The following is a 23,196-nucleotide window of genomic DNA, read 5'->3' as shown; positions in this document are numbered from 1 at the left end:
ACACAGAATCATGGACATCTTTTCTCACTTGCTGCCTTCCTATCCGTACTCTACAGCCAGCCTGGCTCAGTTAGACATTGAATACCTTCCATAAGAGCTAGTTTGCTTAGTTCCAGGGCGTTGACTGTAGGCTGACACCTCCTGCAGTTAATATACAACCTCAGCACCTCTCGATTCAGTCAGAGTGTCATCACAACACAATATATACAAAAATTCTTCCACAATATGCAACAAATAACAGTTTCCATGCATAACTCCTATTCAAAATGAAATCTGGATTTAAAATCAATCATTTTCCAATACTAATCATACATTAGCTCTATAAAGAGTACATATTCATGCATAAATCATAAGTTCAGTTCATCGTCTTTTTCAGTTACAGCTGGACACATAACACTTATAAATACTGTATTAAGACATGACTCAGAAAGAAACACATCGGAACATAAAATTACCTCCAAGGACTGTAAAAGTATGAAAATTGTAAACTCCAGGGTCCTTAATCAACCAGCATCATCTTTCTAATTCATTGCCATAACATTCATATGTCTTCCATGAACGCATCAAAGTATACATGCTACCTTCTGCAAAATTATAATTTAACAGTATAAAGCTTCAAGTCACAATTTCCAAAACTAGCTAGTATTTTATCACATAAACTATACATTAATAGTTGAGGTATTTCTGAGAAATTGTCAAAACTTGCACGGTCTGTGTCATCTGCCCACCCGCAGTGATGGGAACTTTGGTATATTCTTAGAACACTTTGGAATCATTAAAGCCAGTCACAAACCACCAGAATGTTAGTGCACACGTTCTGTGTTTAAGAGCTGAAATGAAGATGAGCGACAATGAGTTGTTTTTTTTTATACATGTGCAAATGAGAAGGTTTGCTTTGCTTCCTCAGTCAACCTCTCTTGAGTGGGACGTTGACTAAAATATGATTGTACTTGCTCTGAAATCCATTTATTTAACTGGGGATTGTCGCTGAAATCTCGCCGCTACTGTGCGGAAAGTGATCCGTTATGTTATTCATTAAACCGCAGAGTAGAGAGGACGCTCGATGGAAATTGGAGTTTAGTTCGCAAAACAATGAAAGAATAACCCAGAATTAGTGTAAGCCAAGAGGGCACTATTAAAATGCCTCAAGTCACGTTGCATTTCACACAGAAGCATTGCATAATGTATATATTCTATGTAAAGTAACGTCGGATTTTTAAAATTTGGCTTTTTTTTTCAGGGGGTTATTTAGGAAAGGGATTTATTTCTCCGTGCAGTTAAGTAACGCTGTTGTTTTCGATTTCATTCACAGGCACCTGCAATGTGATGAGCTATTCAACAGCAATGGTTCACCAACACATAATCCTTGCTGAGACTAAGTTCATTTATTTATTGATTAATTTTCATCCATGCAATAAAATAAAGTATGCTTAATCCCAAATAGACCCAGGGCATTACGGTGGAACCAAGCACGACAAAGAATGCGCAACTACATGTCATTTTAAACTCACACTGTGAAAAGCATAACCTGGGCGACAGTGATTCTCCATGGGATTATTCAGAAGGTGATCGCATTAAGGAATGGACACTTCACGGAGATTCTCTGGAAGTATTCACAAACACCTTGGATTCAGTGTGAATTTCCCAGAAAATACTTATGCGACCATCTCTTCATATGAATCCATATTTTTTTAAAAAATCTAAATGCTCCTATTCCTCAATGTTTCCTGTAATTCCATGTGTACTTTATTTATAAGAATCGCCTCAAACCACAGCCACAACCAAGGAGGATGTGAGCTAAATGAGAAATATTGGAAGTTTTTTCCCGCTCTATCCAATATTTATTTAGGTGTAATATATGGACACCTTTTTGTCCATTCATTTCCAAATCCCAAACTCGGACATCAATCCCCAAAACTAGTTACATACTTGGTTATGCCTGCAATGACTTTTATTTTTAAAAAGCACAATGTTTTAAAATGCAGATGAGCAAAAAAAATAATCATAAATTAAATAAATAAATACGTACATATATATATATATATATATATATATATATACACACACACACACACACACGCACACACAGACACGCAGACACACATAAAACCGACAGCTTATATTATGCTTTTTGCAACAATGCAAAAACCGATATTTCCGAATAAGTTGCTTTTTTAATAACAATCCCAGACTCACACACTTCTGTTTAATAAAATTACAAAACATGTGCACTAATATCATGCATTCTTACCAAGGGGTGCAACGCTGATTTGAGGCAACCAAAACAATTGCCCTGCGGCCGATCGGTTAACCCCACCGTCCAGATTTAAATGCAAGGTCAGGAACCCCCTTCTTTCCCAATTGTCTCAATCAAAAGTAGTCAACTACCCCCCCCCCCCCCCCCCCCCTCCCTCTCCTCCCTCATCCCCTGATTACCTCGCAACGGAGTGAAAGGCTTAGGACAGAAAACTCTTGATTCTAAAACTGAGGTTTACACAAGTTTCAAAGCACAGGGGTCTACAAATATCATCGCTTTAGTCCAAGCAAGGCACTCATCTTGTGATCACTCTCTGTAGCGGTTTCCTGCATCGCAATGAAAGGTTGGTTTGAGGAGTATTTGGTATCAGGGCAAGTTTGCAATTTCGAAGACTGTGAGGTTCGAGAGCGGGTAAAGTTTTCAAAACGCAGATCGTGCAAGAACATCTTTGGTATCAGACGTGATTTTAAAATCACAATTGAAATTCAGTGAGGTAGCCGCCTTGGTACTCACTATAAATGTCTATACAAAGTTCACAACTGGAAGCTTTTTCCGCTTCCTACTTAATACTACTAGATTTGGTTAAAGAATCAAGCTTTACCACATCACAAGACAGAAACAACATTAGAGGAGTTTTAGCGACATACTGATCAGACATTTCATCTGTGCCACTTCTATAGTACCTTAATATTCTTTTTTTTTTAAACATTGTACTATTCATCATAATGTTATTACTTTTACACACCAAAATCTTGATTTTTTTTTTTGGTTCTTTTGTGAATCTGGTAAGTTTTCGTTTAATTCTACTAGGTTTTTTTTTTATACTTTTGTCTTTGTCAAGGTGCCTAACTTCCAAAGCAAGCAAGTCAGTTAGTTCAGTGAAAAAGAACCTTATCGTTAGGTGGTACACATTACCCGCATTTTTTTTAAAAATTCATTTTCCAGTGATGTCATTGTCCCGTACGATAGACCGAGACATTTAAAAAAGATTTTATTTTCGTGGAAAAAAAATTCTGTTTTGTGTTTTTTTTGTTTTGTTTGTATTTTGTATATGGCACAAATCATCTTGTAAATATTGCAACAACAAGTCATGTAGTACCATCCTATTTGAGTATCATTAAGGCAGCTGTTGCTATTGGCACACGGTTCCCCTCTCGTTTCTGCAATTAGCCATTGAGTGACAAATCGATCTCGAACTACTTTTTTTTGTTTTGGGGCAAAGGAGTGGGGTGGGGGTGGGGGGTTGGGGCAGGATTGAGGGGGGGTGGAGAATATTGAAGGAGGAGGGCGGGGTGGCAAGGGAGAAGGAAGTTCTCTTTCGATTCCAAGTTGGTTTCGGTGTTTTTTTTGGTGTGTTTAATCTTCTTTGGTAACAAGAGACATTTGGGAAATAAATTCCATCCAGACTTAAGTATCAACAAACACTTTTTTTTTAATATAGTTAGTCTATGACTAGGTCATTTCCTCATACAGGCTATTCTAAAATGACCTTTATAGTGCGAGAGTTTGTCATGAAAATTACCCGAATATGTACTTTTATCTTCTGTGCTTCCAGACCCGCATGTTTTATCCAGTGACACTAGTCCAACTTATCTCTCCACCAGCCCCTATAAACTCTGGCGTAGAGAAAGATGTACACGTGTCTCCGATTGGATTTTTTTTTCTTTGGAATTTATCTATTTTAAAAATCGTGTCTTTTTTATTTGGTTTAAAGCCTTTTTTTTTTTTGGTTTTGTTGTTGTTTTGGTTTTTTTTTTGTTTCTGTCTTAATTCCAGAGCGAAGTAGCGAAGTGGCGAAGACCCTCCCCCTGTCGCTAGGGAAGGGAGAGAGAGAGAGATACTCCTCCCCAGGCGCTCTCTTTCTTCTCTTGTCACGCTTTGGTGAAAGTGCTTGCAGCTGATACCGGGGGAAGGTTGGCTCCAGAAGGTTCATCCAGCCACCTATCCATGCTACGTCTGCGCGCGTTCATGAAGAAGTTACTGACCGTGTTGAGTTCCAGCCCCAGTTGCTGCGAGATGGTGATCTGCATTTCTTTGGACGGCCGCTTGTTTTCTTTGAATATGGCGATCAGGGTGCGGCGTTGGAGGTCGGTGAAGACAAGCCTTTGCTTTTTGGGGGTGGTGGCTCGGTCTCTGTTTTGCTCCTGTTCTTTACGCTTGCAAGCTGAGGTGAGGGCATGGGGGAGGGGGGGGGGTTAGGTGGGTGAGGTGGGGAGATACAAAAGAAGAGAACAATTAAAAGAAGAATATTTTAAACGCAATAAAAAGAACTTGCAGAAGCCAAGAGTTAAGAGTCGAGATGTGTTTTATTGTCCACGAAACCGAACAACGAAAGTCTGAATGTGTAGGATGGATCTACTGGTGTCGCATCTGCGCCCAAGATGAGGTGTTCCATACCAGGACATCCGAGATGTCCTCATTTTTTAGGGAACGGGGATTCCCCTCTTCAGACTGAAGAAGGGTCTCGACCCAAAACGTCACCCATTCCCTCTCTCCAGAGATGCTGCCTGTCCTGTTGAGGTACTCCAGCTTTTTGTGTCTATCTTAGGTTTGGAGATTAATTGGCTTTGGTGAGTTGTAAAGTTGTCCCCAGTGTGCAGAATAGTGCCAGTGTATGGGGTGATCAGTGGTTGGCGCAGACTCTGTGGGCTGAAGGATCTGTTTCTGAGCTGCATCTCACCTGGAGTACTGTGTGCAGTTTTGGTCTCCAAATTTGAGGAATGATATTCTTGCTATTGAGGGCGTGCAGCGTAGGTTTACCAGGTTAATTCCCGGAATGGCGGGACTGTCATATGTTGAAAGACTGGAGCGACTAGGCTTGTATACACTGGAATTTAGAAGGATGGGAGGAGATCTTATCAAAACGTATAAGATTATTAAGGGGTTGGACACGTTAGAGGCAGGAAACATGTTCCCAATGTTGGGGGAGTCCAGAACAAGGGACCACAGTTTAAGAATAAGGGGTAGGCCATTTAGAACTGAGATGAGGAAAAACTTTTTCAGTCAGAGAGTTGTGAATCTGTGGAATTCTCTGCCTCAGAAGGCAGTGGAGGCCAATTCTCTGAATGCATTCAAGAGAGAGCTAGATAGAGCTCTTAAGGATAGCGGAGTCAGGGGGTATGGGGAGAAGGCAGGAACGGGGTACTGATTGAGAATGATCAGCCATGATCACATTGAAAGGCGGTGCTGGCTCGAAGGGCCGAATGGCCTCCTCCTGCACCTATTGTCTATTGTCTAAAGTCTAAAGATTCTGGTTTTAATCCAAGATTCTGGCCATTGTTATAAGTACACAGAAGTGCCTTTTTTCTGGCATTGAAGAAAACATCAAAGGTATAACAGGTTTTATCAAGTTTGCAATGCAATTGGCTAGATCTGCCCCCCCAGTGGCAAATGAATGGACAGAGTGAAACAAGACACAAAGTGATGGAGTAACTCAGCTGGTCAGGCAGCACCTCGGGAGGAAATGGACAGGTGATGTTTTGGGTCGGGGCCCTACTTCAGAATGATTGTAGGAGAGGGGAAGAAAGCTGGAAGAGAGGTGTGGCTGGGGCAATCCTTGACAAGTGATAGGTGGATGCAGATGAGGGGGGGGGGGTGTTGATTGCCAGAGGGATGGGCGAAAACCAGAAATGAAAAGGGGACAAATGGGTGTTAGGAGGGAGGTTATGGGGAGAAGGCAGGAGAATGGGGTTAGGAGGGAGAGATTAATCAGCCATGATTGAATGGCAGAGTAGACTTGATGGGCCGAATGGCCTAATTCTGCTCCTATCATTAATGATCTTATGATTCGATGCATATCCATGTACATACATAAAAGTCCCTTAAACTCTACTGTTGTCCCTTAAACGGCCCCATCTTCACCACCGGCAGTGTGTTCCAGGCACATCACCCTCTTTGTAACAAAACCCGCCCCACATATTTCCTTTAAACTTTGCCCCTCTCACCTTAAAGCTATGTCCTCTAGTATTTGATTTTTCCATCCTGGAAAAGAAGTTCGGACTATCTATCCTGACCATGCGCCTCATCATTTTTATATACCTCCATTTTTATTTACTCCATGCAGATTCCGGTGATCAAGACAAAACAATCCAAGTCTGTCCAACCTCTCCCTGTTGTTAATACCCCCTAATCCAGGCATCATTCTGGTAAACCCCCTCTGTACATTTTCCAAAGCCTCCACATCCTTCCTGTGATAGCAATAATTACTGGCAATGATCGTAGTATCTTAATGGTATGCACCCCAGTGTGAGATGCAGTGGTAATTGGTCCATTGCTTTTCTATATTTTGTTCATAGATTAGGCAGGAGTTTAGTTTTAGTTTAAAGATACATCGCAGAAACAGGCCCTTTGGCCCATCGAGTCCGTACCGACCAGCGATCCCCGCAGATTAACACTATCCTACACTAGGGAAACTTTTGTTTACATTGACACCAAGCCAATTAGCCTACAAACCTGTACATCTTTGGAGTTTGGGAGGAAACCAAAGTTCTCAGAGAAAGGTCACGGGGAGATCGTACAAACTCCGTACAGACAAGCACACAAAGCCAGGATCAAACCCTGGTCCCTGGTGCTGTAATCGCTGTAAGGCCACAACTCTACCGCTGCGCCACCGTGCTGCCCAGTACTTAGAGAAGGTTACACCGTGAGAAACATTAGTCACGCCAGTCAGTTACCTTACAGCACTCTTTGTGTGCCTGTTATTTCTGTACTCTGTGGATGGCTTGAATGTAAAATGTATCGTTTTTTTCTTTGATTGGATAGCAAGCAACAAAAAAGCTTATCACTCTACATCGGTACACATGACCATAATAAACTAAACTAAACTGAACTAAACAATTGTTTTCAGTTCTGGGCACCATGTTATAGGAAAGATATTGTCAAGCTGAAAAGGTAACAGAGAAGATTTACAAGGATGTTGCCAGGACTAGAGGGTTTGAGCGATAGGAAGAGGTTGAGTAGGTTGGGACTCTATTCCCTGCAGTGCAAGAGGATGAAGGGTGTTCTTATAGAGGCGTATAAAACCATGAGAGGAATAGATTGGGTAGATACACAAGAGATTCTTGACCAAAGGACATAGATTTAAGGTGAAGGGGAAAAAAGTTAATAGGAATCTAAGAGGTAACTTTTTCACACAAAGGGTGGCGCGTGTTTGGAACAAGCTGCCAGAGGAGGTAGTTGAGGCTGGGACTATCCCAACGTTTAAGAAACAGTAGGACAAGTACATGGATAGGACAGGTTTGGAGAGATATGGACTAAATGTGGGCAGGTGGGACTAGTGTAGCTGAGACATATTGGTCGGTGTGGGCAAGTTGGGCCGAAGGGCCTGTTTCCACACTGTATCGCTCTATGACTCTATGACTCTAGTTACAAAAGCTGCAGAAGGTATAATGACATTCTGCTCAGCGGTCCTCGAATGGAAAGGGTGGGATCATAAAGTGTCGCTCAGATACAAGCAGTTACATTAATACAATAAATGTTATCTTTATACAATCATGTGTGTGAACCTTTAGTTTATAAATGGTGCGATTTGGAAAACCTTTGGAGCAAATAACATTCTGGAAGTAGGTGGTGATGGGTGAGAATGATATTGCAGAAAATTATGGAGTTCCACAAAGTCATTCTTCCAATTCATTGAATTAATCGATTGAAAGCTACAGCATGGAAACAGGCACGGTGGCGCAACGGTAGCGTTGCTGTTTTACAGCGAATGCAGCGCCGGAGACTCAGGTTCGATCCTGACTACGGGTGCTGTACTGTAAGGAGTTTGTACGTTCTCCCCGAGACCTGCGTGGGTTTTCTCCGAGATCTTCGGTTTCCTCCCACACTCCAAAGACGTACAGGTATGTAGGTTAATTGGCTGGGTAAATGTAAAAATTGTCCCTAGTGGGTGTAGGATAGTGTTAATGTACGGGGATCGCTGGGCGGCGCGGACTTGGTGGGCCGGAAAGGCCTGTTTCCACGCTGTATCTGAAAAAAAAAAAGAAAGAAAAAAAACCCCATCGAGTCCACGCCGACCACCGATCACCTGTCCACACTAGTTCTATGTTATCCCACTTTCGCGTGCATTTCCTACACACTGGATGCAGTTTACAGAGGCCAATTAACCTACAAAACCGCAAGTCTTTGAGATGTGGGATGAAACCCACGCAGTTACAGGGAGAATGTGCAAACTCCACACATGCAGTGCCAGAGTTCAGGATTGAACCTGGGTCTCTGGCGTTGTGAAGCAGTGACTCTACTAGATGTGCCGCTCTGCCGTCCATTGAAAGGGTTCTGAAACCTACATGACCTGAGTAAATCTTTGGGTATATAATGATATCATCAGTCTGAAGAAGGGTCTCGACCCGAAACGTCACCCATTCCTTCTCTCCAGAGATGCTGCCTGACCTGCTGAGTTACTCCAGAATTTTGTGATACCTTAATTTGTTGCAAAGTTGGTATAAAAATGAAAGGAGCAATATATAGTGATATAAAATGAACCTATAGATCATCTAAAATCAGTACCGCGTTCCTGCGTTTTCCCCATTTCCCTTGATTCCTTGAGCTAAATCTAACTCTCTCTTGAAAACATCCAGTGAATTAGCATCCATTCTGTGGTAGACAATTCCACAGATTTGTGTCAGTCAGAGAGTTGTGAATCTGTGGAATTCTCTGCCTCAGAAGGCAGTGGAGGCCAATTCTCTGAATGCATTCAAGAGAGAGAGCTAGATAGAGCTCTTAAGGATAGCAGAGTCAGGGGGTATGGGGAGAAGGCAGGAACGGGGTACTGATTGAGAATGATCAGCCATGATCACATTGAATGGCGGTGCTGGCTCAAAGGGCCGAATGGCCTCCTCCTGCACCTATTGTCTATTGTCTATTGTCCATTTATAACTCTCTGGGTGAAGAGGTTTTTCCTCATCTCAGCCCTAAATGGTCTACCCCTTATTCTTAAACTGTGATCCCTGGTTCTGGAAGCAGAGTTTCCAGCCACCCTATTATCCAATGCAAAGTAGGGATGTGATTATAATTTATAGTTGTGGACCAGTCGGGATGGCAGGAGTTCCAAACCATTGTCCAAAGCACAAGAGAAACTCTGGTGTGATTGTTTGGTATGGGTGCATCAGAAGTCGTCCATCACAGGGGTATCATTTACAAGCAGCAATATGCTTCATTACCTGAAGAAAGAGCACAACTCCTTATCCAAAGCCAAGGTAGTCAACCATGAACATTCACAGTCCCAGATACAGCAGGGAAATAGGCCCTTCATCCCTCTGAGTCCACGCTGACCATCGATCACCCGTTCACACAAGTTCTATGTTCTCCCACTTTCTCATCCACTCGGGGCAATTTTACGGAGGTTAATTAACATTCAAACCCCACATGTCCTTGTGATGTGGGAGGAAATGGGAGCACCTGGTTGATACCCACGTGGTCACAGGACGAACGTGCAAACTCCACACAGACATCAGCACCCGAGGTCAGGATCAAACCTGGATCTCTGGCCCCGTGAGAATTCAGCTCTACCGGCTGCATTATGGCATTGCCCTGAGTTCTTCGCAGAGGAACTGTTCCTGCAGCAAGATACCACAGTGAGGACGTCTATTTATTAATGAAGCCAATGAAAAACCGGGGTTTTAGCGTCCACATCAGCAACAGCAATGGCACAAAGCAGAAAGAGTTAAAGACAAAAGTGAAAGTTAAATAGTGGTACAAGCGATTGCAGATGCTGGAACCTGCAGCAACGTATTGGAGGAACTCAATGGGTCAGGCAGCATCTAAGGAGGAAATGGACAATCAATGTTTTGGGTGGGAAAAGGAACATAGAAAAGTACAGCACAGGAACAGGCAATTCAACCCACCATGTGGGTTTTGAATATAATGCCAAACTAATCTAATCTGATCTGCCTGCATATAATCCATACCCCTCCATTCCCTGCATATCCACGTGCCTATCTAAAAACCTCCTAAACTCTACTATTATATCTGCCTCCATCACCATCTCTGGCAGTGCGTTTCAGTCACCCACCTTCCTCTTTGTAAATAAACCCGTCCCGCACTTCTCCTTTTAACTTTGCCCTCTCACCGTAAAGCTATGCCCCCTCGTCGTTGACATTACTTCCCAGGGAAAAAGGTTCTGACTATCTACCCTATCTATGCCACACATTATTTTAAATGCTACTATGAGGTTTCCCCTCAACTTCCAGTGTTCTGGAGAAAACAATCTAAATTTGTCCAACCTCTTCTTGTAGCTAATACCCTCTAACCCAGATGAATTCTGGGCGGCACGGTGGCGCAGCGGTAGAGTTGCTGCCTTACAGCGAATGCAGCGCCAGAGACCTGGGTTCGATCCCGACTGAGGGTGCTGTATGTACGGAGTTTGTCCGTTCCCCCCGTGACCTGCGTAGGTTTTCTCCGAAATCTTCGGTTTCCTCCCATACAGGTTTGAGGCTCAATTGGCTTGGTAAATGTAAAAATTGTCCCTAATGGGTGTAGGATAATGTTAATGTGCGGGGAAAGCTGGTTGGCGCGGACACAGTGGGCCGAAAGGTCCTGTTTCCATGCTGTATCTCTAAGCTAAACTAAATCTCTTCTGCATCCTCTCCAAAATCCCCACATCCTTCCTGCCATGTTGCAACCAGAAATGCACACCATACTCCAAAGATGGCTTAGCCAAAGTTCTATAAAGCTGCAACATGAATATCTTAAACTCAATGATCCAACTGACGAAAGCAAGTTCTTTCCCACTCTGTCCATTAGTGCACTAGTCACCCATTCCTTCTCTCCAGAGATGCTGCCAGTCCCGCTGAGTTACTCCAGCATTTATCTTTCTTCTGTCTACTAATGTTGCTACTTTCAAGGAGCTGTGGACTTGGATCCCAAAGTCCCCCTGGATCCTTCATCTGGTCTGCGAATTACATGGTCAGTACATTGGTATTAATATTGATGTGGCAGCTTAGTCATGTTCAAGGAAAATCTCCTGGTAAGTTACCGGTGATGAATTATGCGAATAAACGTAAAAATGTTTGGTTAAAGTGGAGTAGGCCTCAGGTCAGACAAAATGTTTTCTGCATCACAACATTCAGCAATACAGTTGTAGTTGATCACCTGAAATCCACCAACATTTATTCACAAAGAAATAGAACAGAAAAGGCTGGAAACACTCAGCATATCAGACAGTGTTAGAGTCGTGGGTGCTCGGAACGTGCTGCCAGGGGTGGTGGTGGAGGCAGATACAGTAGTGGCATTTAACAGGCTTTTGGATTGTCATGTGGATATGCAGGGAGTGGAGGGATATGGATCGCCTGCAGGCATCATGTTCAGCATGGACATTGTGGGCTGAAGGGCCTGTTTCTGTGCTGTACAGTGTGTTCTAAGCAGGAGAAAAAGTAAAGTGTGCAGTACAGCGGGCGGCACGGTAGCGCAGCGGTAGAGTTGCTGCTTTACAGCGAATGCAGCGCCTGAGACTCAGGTTCGATCCTGACTACGGGTGCTGCACTGTAAGGAGTTTGTACGTTCTCCCCGTGACCTGCGTGGGTTTTCTCCGAGATCTTCGGTTTCCTCCCACACTCCAAAGACGTACAGGTATGTAGGTTAATTGGCTGGGTAAATGTAAAAATTGTCCCTAGTGGGTGTAGGATAGTGTTAATGTACGGGGATCGCTGGGCGACACGGACATGGAGGGCCGAAAAGGCCTGTTTCCGGCTGTATATATATGATATGATATGATACAGTGGCACAATGGTAGAGTATGGAGGAAACAAAATTGCAGATGCTGGTTAAAATCTCAGGTAGACACAAAATGAGTAACTCAGTGGGTCAGGCAGCATCTCAGGAGAGAAGGAATGGGTGACATTTCGGGTCGAGACCCTTCTTCAGACTGACGTCAGGGGAGGGGACGGGACAAAGACAGAATGTAGTCAGAGACAGGAAGACTAGTCCCCTTTCCCAGTTCTCCCACTAGTCTTCCTGTCTCCGACTACATTCTATCTTTGTCCCGCCCCTTCCCCTGACATTAGTCTGAAGATGGGGCTCGACCCGAAATGTCACCCACTCCTTCTCTCTCGAGATGCTGCCTGATCCGCTGAGTTACTCCAGCATTTTGCGTCTACAAGAGTAGAGTAGCTTCCTTACAGCGTTTGAGACCCGGGTTTGATCCTGACTATGGGTGCTGTCTGTACAAAATTTGTACGTTCTCCCTGTGACCGTGTGGGTTTTATCCAGGTGCTGCGGTTTCCTCCTACATTCCAAAGACGTACAGGTGTGTAGGTTAATAGACTTTGGTAAAATAGTCCCTTGTGTGTAGGTTAGTGTTAGTGTACCTTGGCGCAGTCTCGGTAGGCCGAAGGGACTGTTTACGCACTATATCTCTTTACAAAAAGTCTAAAGTCTTGGGTGCAGGACCCGTTACCGGACCTGGGAAAGAGTGAAAACTAGCTAGTTGGAGAGAAAGTTGTTCTTGGTGTGAAATCATTTTGAAATAGACAAGATTCCTACAAGGATACTTTGTCAACGCAATCAAGGTAATATATTAATGAGCACAAGTACTTTGTGTTGGTGGTGTGAGCCATAGGGTGTTGCATGTGTCTAGTGCCCTGGTACAAAACCAAATGCCGCTGGCTAGCAAATTTTGCGAGAAAGGGAGGCAAGTGTGTGAGCCTCCCCCTGCCAGTACACAACCACTGCATCATCTAGACTCTCGCAGTGCCTCCTCATGGCAACACATGGTAACTGGGGCCACCTTCAGCCCCAGGCTAAACTGCGCGGGGATCTCGGAGGAACTCTGGCCCGCAGAGATGCGACGTGCATGTGGACACGTCCTGACGACCATCAACCAGGTCCCAACTATGAGTTGAATAGCACCCCGCTGCCTTGTGGGTAAGTCTCAGGAGAGCCAAAGGCACTGGAGCTGGAGTCCCCAGAGACGGTCGGCTGATCCCTCGTGCGTCCGCCTTCCGGCAACTCCTGCAACCGAGTAGGCCCCAGACGTAGCAGCCACGCCGTTCCTCTGGAATCAGCCTATTAGGTTGAGAGGGGAATGCAGATGCTGGGCAAGTTTGTATTCCCATTTACCTGCCCAGGCTCAGCGGCCAAATCAAATGGAGAGGACACTGAAAAATCCCCCTCTCCAAGCAGGACAACGCCAAGCCACACCATGCAGATGGACGGATGCCGGAAGAAGACAAGTACTTTGGATATCAGGTAGGAAAAGAACACAATATGAAACTCAATACTGTACATCCTGTGGATGGCTTAATGTTTATCTGTACACTGTGCATGGCTCAATTGCAATCGTTCCGCTGACTGATCAATGCGCAACAAAAGCTTTGCACTGTACCTCGGTACATGTGACTAAACTAAACTCAACTAAACTAAATAAAAGACGAAGGCACTGCATTCATGCAGAAGGAATAGTTTATTCTGGGTTAAATATGGATGAAAATGGTTGCAAGATAGAAATGGGAGCAATGGTGAAGGCAAGGAAAATGAAAAATTTAAGGACTATAGACTTATATGAGGCTATGGGGGGCTGGCAGCTGCGATATACAGCAAAGATCAACAGGTTTTGCCTGAATGATCCACAGATGAATGAGTTGAGAGTGATCACGATCTTGACCTTGTCAATGAGGGCCATCCAGTGCTGGGGTCAAGCTGAAGGCTGTTGAACAGTCTGTAAGATCTCTGTGTGAATAAAGCCTTAGGAAACCTGAGTCTCAGTATACATTCTCGCAAGAGGAGGCAGAAGTAAGATGTTAGGTGTGTCTGAATACAATTTGTGTAGGGGGTCTGGACCTGTGTGCATTTCTATACCTTCTGCCCTGAGATCCAGGTCACCTGCAATTTCCAGCCTGAAGATTCTTTTTTAGAGACACAGCGGGGGAACAGGCCCTTCGGCCCATCGATCCCGTGCCGACCAACGATGATCCGCACCCTATCCTGCACACTCGGGGCAATTTGAGAAAGACAATTAACCTACAAATCCCGTACACTAGTCCTATCCTACGCACGCTGCGGACAATTTACAGAAGCCAATTAACCTGCGAACCTGTATGCCTTTGGGATGTGGGAGGAAACTGCAGCACCTAGAGAAAACCCGTGGGGTCACAGGGAGAACATGCAAACTCTGTACAGACAGCACCCATGGACAGGATCGAACCATGGTTCCCAGGCACTGTAAGGCAGCAACTCTACCGCTGTGCTACCGTGCCGCACGGTTTCCATGCGAAAAGTGCTGCTGCACTTGTAACAAATGCGACACTATTCCCCAGCAGTGAAATATTGCAACAAGCTCTTTATACCAGCTTAAGCAGACTCTGAGGACTTGAGGTTTCAGCAGCCTGCAGTTAGTTCCAAAGAGATGTCTCAATGTCTCTGTTTAAGTGGCATCCAAAAGCTGGAAGATCTTCTGTCTCACAGCACCCCAGAGACCTGCATTCGATCCAGACCTCGGGTGCTGTTTGTGTGGAGTGTGCATGTTCTCCACGTGACTTGTGTGGGTTTCCTCAGGATGGAACACAAGTCTACAGTAGGCTGAAGATTTTACATCTTTCCCATCTGCTGAGATCACCATTTGGGAATGAAAAACAGGCATTCCAATGTTTAGATGCACCAGACACGATCTACAATCATAATTTTAATGATAACCAGTTTGTGATTTTTATTAACCTTTCTATTAAATTGTACACCTTCCATTCTCCCAGAGTACCAGTGGGGAAGTGTGTTGATTTGGTAGAGTTTAGGGATACAGCGTGGAAACAGGCCCTTCGGCCCACCGGGTCCTCGCCAACCAGCGATCCCCGCACATCAACACTATCCTACACACACCAGGAACATTTTTTACATTTACCATACCTGTACATCTTTTGGAGTGTGGTAAGAAACCGAAGACCTCGGAGAAAACCCACGCACGTCATGGGGAGAACGTACAAACTCCGTACAGGCAGGACCCGCAGTTGGGATCGAACCCGGGTCTCCGACGCTGCAAACGCTGTAAGGCAGCAACTCTACCGCTGCGCCACCGTGCCGTGATAACAGTTAATCAGCACAAATGATGCTTACAACTACCCAGAGTGTTCCACTCAAACCAGGGGTTTCCTCATTGTGAGAATGAAAGTGTAGCTTTAACAACCACACAAATTAAAATGTTGATTGTCATCCGGATGTTTTGGTTTGTTACATATTGTAGGTTCTTGAGGTATTCTTTTGTGACTCTTTTAGCATGCCTGATATGTAAGAGCACAAATATTGATTGAGGAGAGACGAATGTTGAATCAGAAACAGTCCAATCCAAACTTGTGGAAAATTGGTAAAATATGTTGGAGTAACTCAAGAACGAGAGGACATAGGTTTCAGGTGAGGGAGGGGGGAGGGGGGGGAAGATTTAATAGGAACCCGAGAGGTAACTTGGTCACAAAAAGGGCAACGGGTGTATGGAGCGAGCTGCCGGGGGAGGTAGTTCGGGCAGGTACTATCGAAACGTTTAGGAAACATTTAGACAGGCACGTGGATAGGACAGTTTTAGAGGGATATGGGCCAAACGCAGGCAGGTGGGACTAGCCTAGATGGGACATGTTGGCTGGTGTGGGCAGTTTGGCTGAAGGGTTGTTTCCACGCTGTAAAACTCTATGACTCTATAACTCAGCGGGCCAGGCAGCATCTCTGGAGAAAATAGGTAAGGTGATGTTTTGGGTCGGAACCATTCTTCAAACTGAGTTACTCCAGCATTTTGTGTTTATCTTTAGTTAAAAACCAGCATATGCAATTGGTTTTTATTATAATTAATCCAAATTTGTATTGTTTTCTCTGGACCGTTGAAGGCTGTGGAGAAACCTGAGAGAAGAATATAAAATTATGGGAGGCATCGGCAGCATAGACAGTCAGAACCTTTTTTCCAGGGTGGAAATATGAAGGACTAGAGGGTGCAGCTTTAAGATGAGAGGGACAAAGGTTAAAGGAGATGTGCAGGTCAAGGATTTCATTGTATAGCACAGTTGCAAGGTAGAAATCAAGTTCACGCTGTTAAACATCACTTATAATGGAAATTCCATGCTCACAATTTAAAAAACTGGACTAAATTGTTACAATCCCAAACTTTCAGCCGTGGACAATAAGTTCAATACCCTGTCTGGAATTTGGAAAAATAACAATGGAAAACGATTGCATTGTCATAAATATTAACCTGGTTCATCGATGCTTTTTAAGATAGAAAATCTACCCAATCTGGTACATCTCAATACTCTCTGAAGTAGATCAGGCACCACTGGAGGTCTCACAGAGGCCAGATGAGTCTTGATTCAGATGAGTCAGATACTTCTTGATTAGTACAGGTGTCAGGGGTTATGGGGAGAAGGCAGGAGAATGGGGTCAGGAGGGAGAGATAGATCAGCCATGATTGAATGGTGGAGTAGATTTGATAGAAACATAGAAACATAGGTGCAGGAGTAGGCCGTTCGGCCTTTCGAACCAGCACCGACATTTAATATGATCATGGCTGATCATCCAAAATCAGTACCCTTTTTCCTCGTTTTTCCCCATATCCCTTGATTCCGTTACCCCTAAGTGCTATATCTAACTCTCTCTTGAAAACATCCAGTGAATTGGCCTCCACTGCCTTCTGTGGCAGAGAATTCCACAGATGCACAACTCTCTGAATGAAAACGTTTTTCCTCAGCTCAGTCCTAAATGGCTGACCCCTGATTCTTAAATAGGCCAAATGGTCTAGTTCTGCTCCTATCACTTATGACCTTATGACCTTATGATGAGCGTGTGGATCGGATACAGAGCAGCAGTGGAGGACACCAACATCATCTCCAGGCCAGGCTGACCCCTGCCACACCGACCCAGTGCCTCTACCAAGACAAGGGCCTTTTCGGCCAAGATAATACTCGAGGCTTTTAAAAACCTTGATACTTGAAGGATGGAAGATGGCACCCGAAATGTAGTGACTCTTGTGTATAGCCACAGTATAATCTTCTATTCTTGTACCCTCGTACTTAAGTATGATTCTGCTTATGTATAATAATATTTTACTGAATTGTATGCAAAATTAAAGTATTTTACGTACCCAGATGTATCTGAACCATTAAACTGGCCTCGATTTTAACAAGTGCCCTCGATTTCATGAATGAGTGGGTTTGCATATGATGAGCGTTTTACAGAACTGGGCCTCTACTCGCTGGAGTTTAGAAGATTCAGGGGGGGGGCCTCATTGACACTTACAGAATAATGAAAGGCATAGAGAGAGTGGATGTGGAAAGGATGTTTCCACTGGTGGGAGAGAATTAGCCTCAGAATTGAAGGGCGCTCTTTTAGAAAGGAGGTGAGGAGGAACGTCTTTAGTCAGAGGGTAGTTAATCTGTGGAACTCATTGCCACAGAGGGCTGTGGAGGCCAAGTCAGTGGATATTTTTAAGGCAGAGATAAACAAATTCTTGATGAGAACGGTTGTCAAGGGTTATGGGGAGAAGGCAGGAAAATGGGATTAGGAGGCAGAGATCAGCCATGATTGAATGGCGGAGTAGACTTGATGGGCCGAATGGCCTAATTCTACTCCTATAAATTGTGATTATACCATTACCACTGCGGATGGTTCAACTGCCCCGACCACGGGAGACAAAAGAGAAAGAAGTTTGGACTTTATTGCCTTCCATCACAGTGAGGACTGTGGGGAATCTGCTGTGGTGGATGTTCATGTGTCTTAATTGGTACATGTGACAATAAACTGACCTTGAAACCTTGAAACCACATAGTTCAACTTGGATTGCAATGAATCAAAATCATATCCTTTGGTTAAACAGCTGACAGAAAAAAATTGAACAATTCTTAATTCCACTGAAGGATGTGGCTCCCACAACAAACCTAAAGTGGTTTAACCTATGTAGGCCTCTTGTGCCTGCTCAGAATAACTGACATGGGGAGTTTACTAGATGGACCAAACATGGCTCTATTGTTCTGATCATTTCATAGACAAATACTGCTCATTTCAGTTTCACCATGAATTCACCAAACCTGGGCTTCTGCAGGAGTCCATGAAAATCACTTTCAACTTGCAGCTGAATTTCATAGAATACAGCCCATGAAGAAATACAGATCAGCCGTGAGTGAATGCCATGATATTCCTATTCCTTATGACAATTTGAAGAGATTTCCGTTGCGGGGGGGGGAAGAGCTTGCAAAATGTATCCTTGCTACTTTTGCAACTCTGGGGACCTCAAACACAACGGCATGGAGTTGGCGTAAAATGATCCACAGATTCCTGATTCTCCTCTAAGAATGTAGAGACAAGGAACTGCAGATGCTGGTTTACGCAAAAGTACACAGTGCTGGAGTAACTGAATGTGTCATCTGGACCAACGGGTGATCGTTGGTCAGCATGGGCTCGGTGGGCTGAAGGGCCTGTTTCCCCACTGTATCTCCAAACAAAACTAAGCTAAAGGCCCAGGCTTTATTATAACCAGAATCAGAATCAGAATTACCTTTATTTGTCATCCAAAAAACAAGTCTTTTGGACGAGATTTCGTCACCCACAGTCCAACAATAAGAGTCCAACAAAACATCCTTTACCATTAGCAACGTTGCCCTTGGTTTTTTTAATTTCCAAATCTTTTGAGTGTCAAGTTGTTCAAAAATTAATCAATGAAAAGGAAATCTGGGATTTGGAAACCAAGTGAATAATTCAAGCAACTGCATACTGCATCTCCTTAAACCTTGGACTGTGGGATTAACCATACAGGGGCCAAGAACCATCAATTCAATTGATGAATCCAACCTTAAATCAAATTAAGGGGATAAACCTGGAGAAGATAGATTGGATTAAATGGAGAAAGAAGCGGCTTTAAAGAAAATAGAAAATAAACCCTTTGAAACCTTCAATACCAATTACAATAATGTGGCTGTAGCCATATAAAGAGTGTAGGAAGGAACTGCAGATGTTGGTTTCAACCGAAGATAGATACAAAAAGCTGGAGTAACTCAGCGGGCCAGGCAACATCTCTGAAGAGAAGGAATGGGTGACGTTTCGGGTCGAGACCCTTCTTCAGACTGGTTGGGGATAATGGAAATGAGAGGTCTCTCATTACAACTATCTCTCTCGTCTCCCTTATCCCTAACTAGCCTGAAGAAGGGCTTCGACCCGAAACGTCACCCATTCCTTCTCTCCAGAGATGCTGCCTGGGCCATATAAATAGTCTCTGCAAGAACCAAAATAGTTGATGTTATCTTGATTGTATCCATGGAGGCATGTGTAGAATTGACGTGCTTTGATGCTTTGAGTTTTGTATCAACCATGCAAATCTAACAGGTTCACACCTTTTACACAGCACAGTGGCACAGCGGTTGAGTTGCTGCCTTCAGCGCCAGAGACCCGGTTTGATCCTGACTATGGGCGGTGTCTGTACGGAGTTTGCACGTTCTCTCGATGAGTGTGTGGGTTTTCTCCGGGTGCACCGGTTTTCTCCCACACTTGAAAGACGTGCAGGTTTGCAGGCTTCTGTAAATGACCTCTGGTGTGTAGGTTGCAAAACTGGGATAGGTGTCTTTTAAATCTGTACTCCAACAGATTTGCATTGTTCTCTTTACCATGTATCTGTACACTGTGGATGGCTGGATTGCAATCACGTATTGTCGTTCCGCTGACTGGTTAGCACGCAACAAAAGCTATTCACTGTACCCCGGTACACGCGACAATAAACTGGACACAAAACTCAAACTCAGGTTATTTGGATTCCATGCCTGTAACAATACTCTTACGAACTGACCGCGAACAGTTAGCCTCCAACAGAGTCTCCAACAGCAAGTTGGGCCAAAGGGCCTGTTTCCCTCCTGTATGGCTCTGTGAATTGGAAATATATATCAGACAAGCATGAGGTTGACTTAAACAAGATTGGCCTTGGTGCAGATTTTGTGCGGCGCAGAATCTCAGTAATGACAAGCCTTTGACTCAATACATGAACTCAGAAGTGAAGTTAGGAAAAACGTTCACATATAACAGCTGAAGGGGAGGGGGGAGGGGGGGGGGGGGGGCATTTGCAAAGGTCTGGCACTGATGAAGATTTACTGACCTAAAACATTAACTGTTTCTTTCTTAATGGAAAACCACCTGGCATGATGAGTATTTGCAAATCTCTCTATTTTTTTAAACGCAATTTCACGTTACTTTCTTATCCAGACCCGCCTCTGAGTCTTCGATAACAAACGCTGTCAGTGTGCTTCATCAATGGACCTCTCTGGACTTGCAGATATGCTGCAGAATAAATATTCTGTGCTCCTTTAGTTAAAACGGATCTCAAAGACTTGCTTTGGTCAAAAATAATGGCACAATGTAAACGGACCATATTGCCCCGGACCACAGGTTTAATGCTAACATCAAGTTTGGCAGAAGATAGTGTGCCAAGATTGGCAGTAAATTAACCTCCCATGTGCTTTTTTACTGCTGCATTATCAGGCCAAAACTGGTACGTTTGTATCATACCTCAAACACAAGCTAAGTAACGGTTTAGTTTTTAGTTTTTAGTTTATAGGTACAGCGCGGAAACAGGCCCACCGAGTCCGCACTGACCAGCGATCCCCACACATTAACACTACCCTACACACACACACTAGGGCCAATTTACACTTACACCTGGTATACAAACCCAAGCCAATTAACCTACAAACAAACAATAGACAATAGACAATAGACAATAGACAATAGGTGCAGGAGTAGGCCATTCAGCCCTTCGAGCCAGCACCGCCATTCAATGCGATCATGGCTGATCACTCTCAATCAGTACCCCGTTCCTGCCTTCTCCCCATACCCCCTCACTCCGCTATCCTTAAGAGCTCTATCCAGCTCTCTCTTGAAAGCATCCAACGAACTGGCCTCCACTGCCTTATGAGGCAGAGAATTCCACACCTTCACCACTCTCTGACTGAAAATGTTCTTCCTCATCTCCGTTCTAAATGGCCTACCCCTTATTCTTAAACTGTGGCCCCTTGTTCTGGACTCCCCCAACATTGGGAACATGTTTCCTGCCTCTAATGTGTCCAATCCCCTAATTATCTTATATGTTTCAATAAGATCCCCCTCATCCTTCTAAATTCCAGTGTATACAAGCCTAATTGCTCCAGCCTTTCAACATACGACAGTCCCGCCATTCTGGGAATTAACCTAGTGAACCTACGCTGCACGCCCTCAATAGCAAGAATATCTTTCCTCAAATTTGGAGACCAAAACTGCACACAGTACTCCAGGTGCGGTCTCACCAGGGCCCGGTACAACTGTAGAAGGACCTCTTTGCTCCTATACTCAACTCCTCTTATAGACAATAGACAATAGACAATAGGTGCAGGAGTAGGCCATTCAGCCCTTCGAGCCAGCACCGCCATTCAATGCGATCATGGCTGATCACTCTCAATCAGTACCCCGTTCCTGCCTTCTCCCCATACCCCCTCACTCCGCTATCCTTAAGAGCTCTATCCAGCTCTCTCTTGAAAGCATCCAACGAACTGGCCTCCACTGCCTTATGAGGCAGAGAATTCCACACCTTCACCACTCTCTGACTGAAAATGTTCTTCCTCATCTCCGTTCTAAATGGCCTACCCCTTATTCTTAAACTGAGGCCCCTTGTTCTGGACTCCCCCAACATTGGGAACATGTTTCCTGCCTCTAATGTGTCCAATCCCCTAATTATCTTATATGTTTCAATAAGATCCCCCCTCATCCTTCTATATTCCAGTGTATACAAGCCTAATTGCTCCAGCCTTTCAACATACGACAGTCCCGCCATTCCGGGAATTAACCTAGTGAACCTACGCTGCACGCCCTCAATAGCAAGAATATCCTTCCTCAAATTTGGAGACCAAAACTTCACACAGTACTCCAGGTGCGGTCTCACCAGTGCCCGGTACAACTGCAGAAGGACCTCTTTGCTCCTATACTCAACTCCTCTTGTTATGAAGGCCAACATTCCATTGGCTTTCTTCACTGCCTGCTGTACCTGCATGCTTCCTTTCAGTGACTGATGCACTAGGACACCCAGATCTCGTTGAACATCCCCTCTTCCTAACTTGACACCATTCAGATAATAATCTGCCTTTCTATTTTTACTTCCAAAGTGAATAACCTCACACTTATCTACATTAAACTGCATCTGCCATGTATCCGCCCACTCACACAACCTGTCCAAGTCACCCTGCAGCCTTATTGCATCTTCCTCACAATTCACACTATCCCCCAGCATAGTATCATCTGCAAATTTGCTAATGGTACTTTTAATCCCTTCATCTAAGTCATTAATGTATATCGTAAATAGCTGGGGTCCCAGCACCGAACCTTACGGTACCCCACTGGTCACTGCCTGCCATTCCGAAAGGGACCCATTTATCCCCACTCTTTGCTTTCTGTCTGTCAACCAATTTTCTATCCATGTCAGTACCCTACCCCCAATACCATGTGCTCTAATTTTGCCCACTAATCTCCTATGTGGGACCTTGTCGAAGGCTTTCTGAAAGTCGAGGTACACCACATCCACTGACTCTCCCCTGTCAATTTTCCTAGTTACATCCTCAAAAAATTCCAGTAGATTTGTCAAGTATGATTTCCCCTTCGTAAATCCATGCTGACTCGGAACGATCCTGTTACTGCTATCCAAATGCTCAGCAATTTCGTCTTTTATAATTGACTCCAGCATCTTCCCCACCACTGATGTCAGACTAACTGGTCTATAATTACCTGTTTTCTCTCTCCCTCCTTTCTTAAAAAGTGGGATAACATTTGCTATCCTCCAATCCACAGGAACTGATCCTGAATCTATAGAACATTGAAAAATGATCTCCAATGCTTCCACTATTTCTAGAGCCACCTCCTTAAGTACCCTGGGATGCAGACCATCAGGCCCTGGGGATTTATCAGCCTTCAGTCCCATCAGTCTACCCAAAACCATTTCCTGCCTAATGTGGATTTCCTTCAGTTCCTCCATCACC

At 44.2% G+C, this 23,196-nt stretch overlaps 1 protein-coding gene across 1 annotated transcript in view; it reads right to left on the bottom strand.

Moving 5' to 3' along the window:
- Positions 1-4,128: 4,128 nt before the first annotated feature.
- Positions 4,129-23,196, bottom strand: part of onecut3b (one cut homeobox 3b) — a 91,507-nt gene continuing 72,439 nt past the window's right edge. Inside the window, 1 exon segment of the mRNA XM_078423675.1 lies at positions 4,129-4,421. Coding sequence (XP_078279801.1) covers positions 4,129-4,421 — 293 coding nt within the window.

Source organism: Rhinoraja longicauda, chromosome 28, assembly GCF_053455715.1.
Source record: "Rhinoraja longicauda isolate Sanriku21f chromosome 28, sRhiLon1.1, whole genome shotgun sequence".
Taxonomy (NCBI): domain Eukaryota; kingdom Metazoa; phylum Chordata; class Chondrichthyes; order Rajiformes; family Arhynchobatidae; genus Rhinoraja; species Rhinoraja longicauda.
Note: the sequence above shows the minus strand (reverse complement) of the source record. Positions and strands in the feature narration are given on the sequence as shown.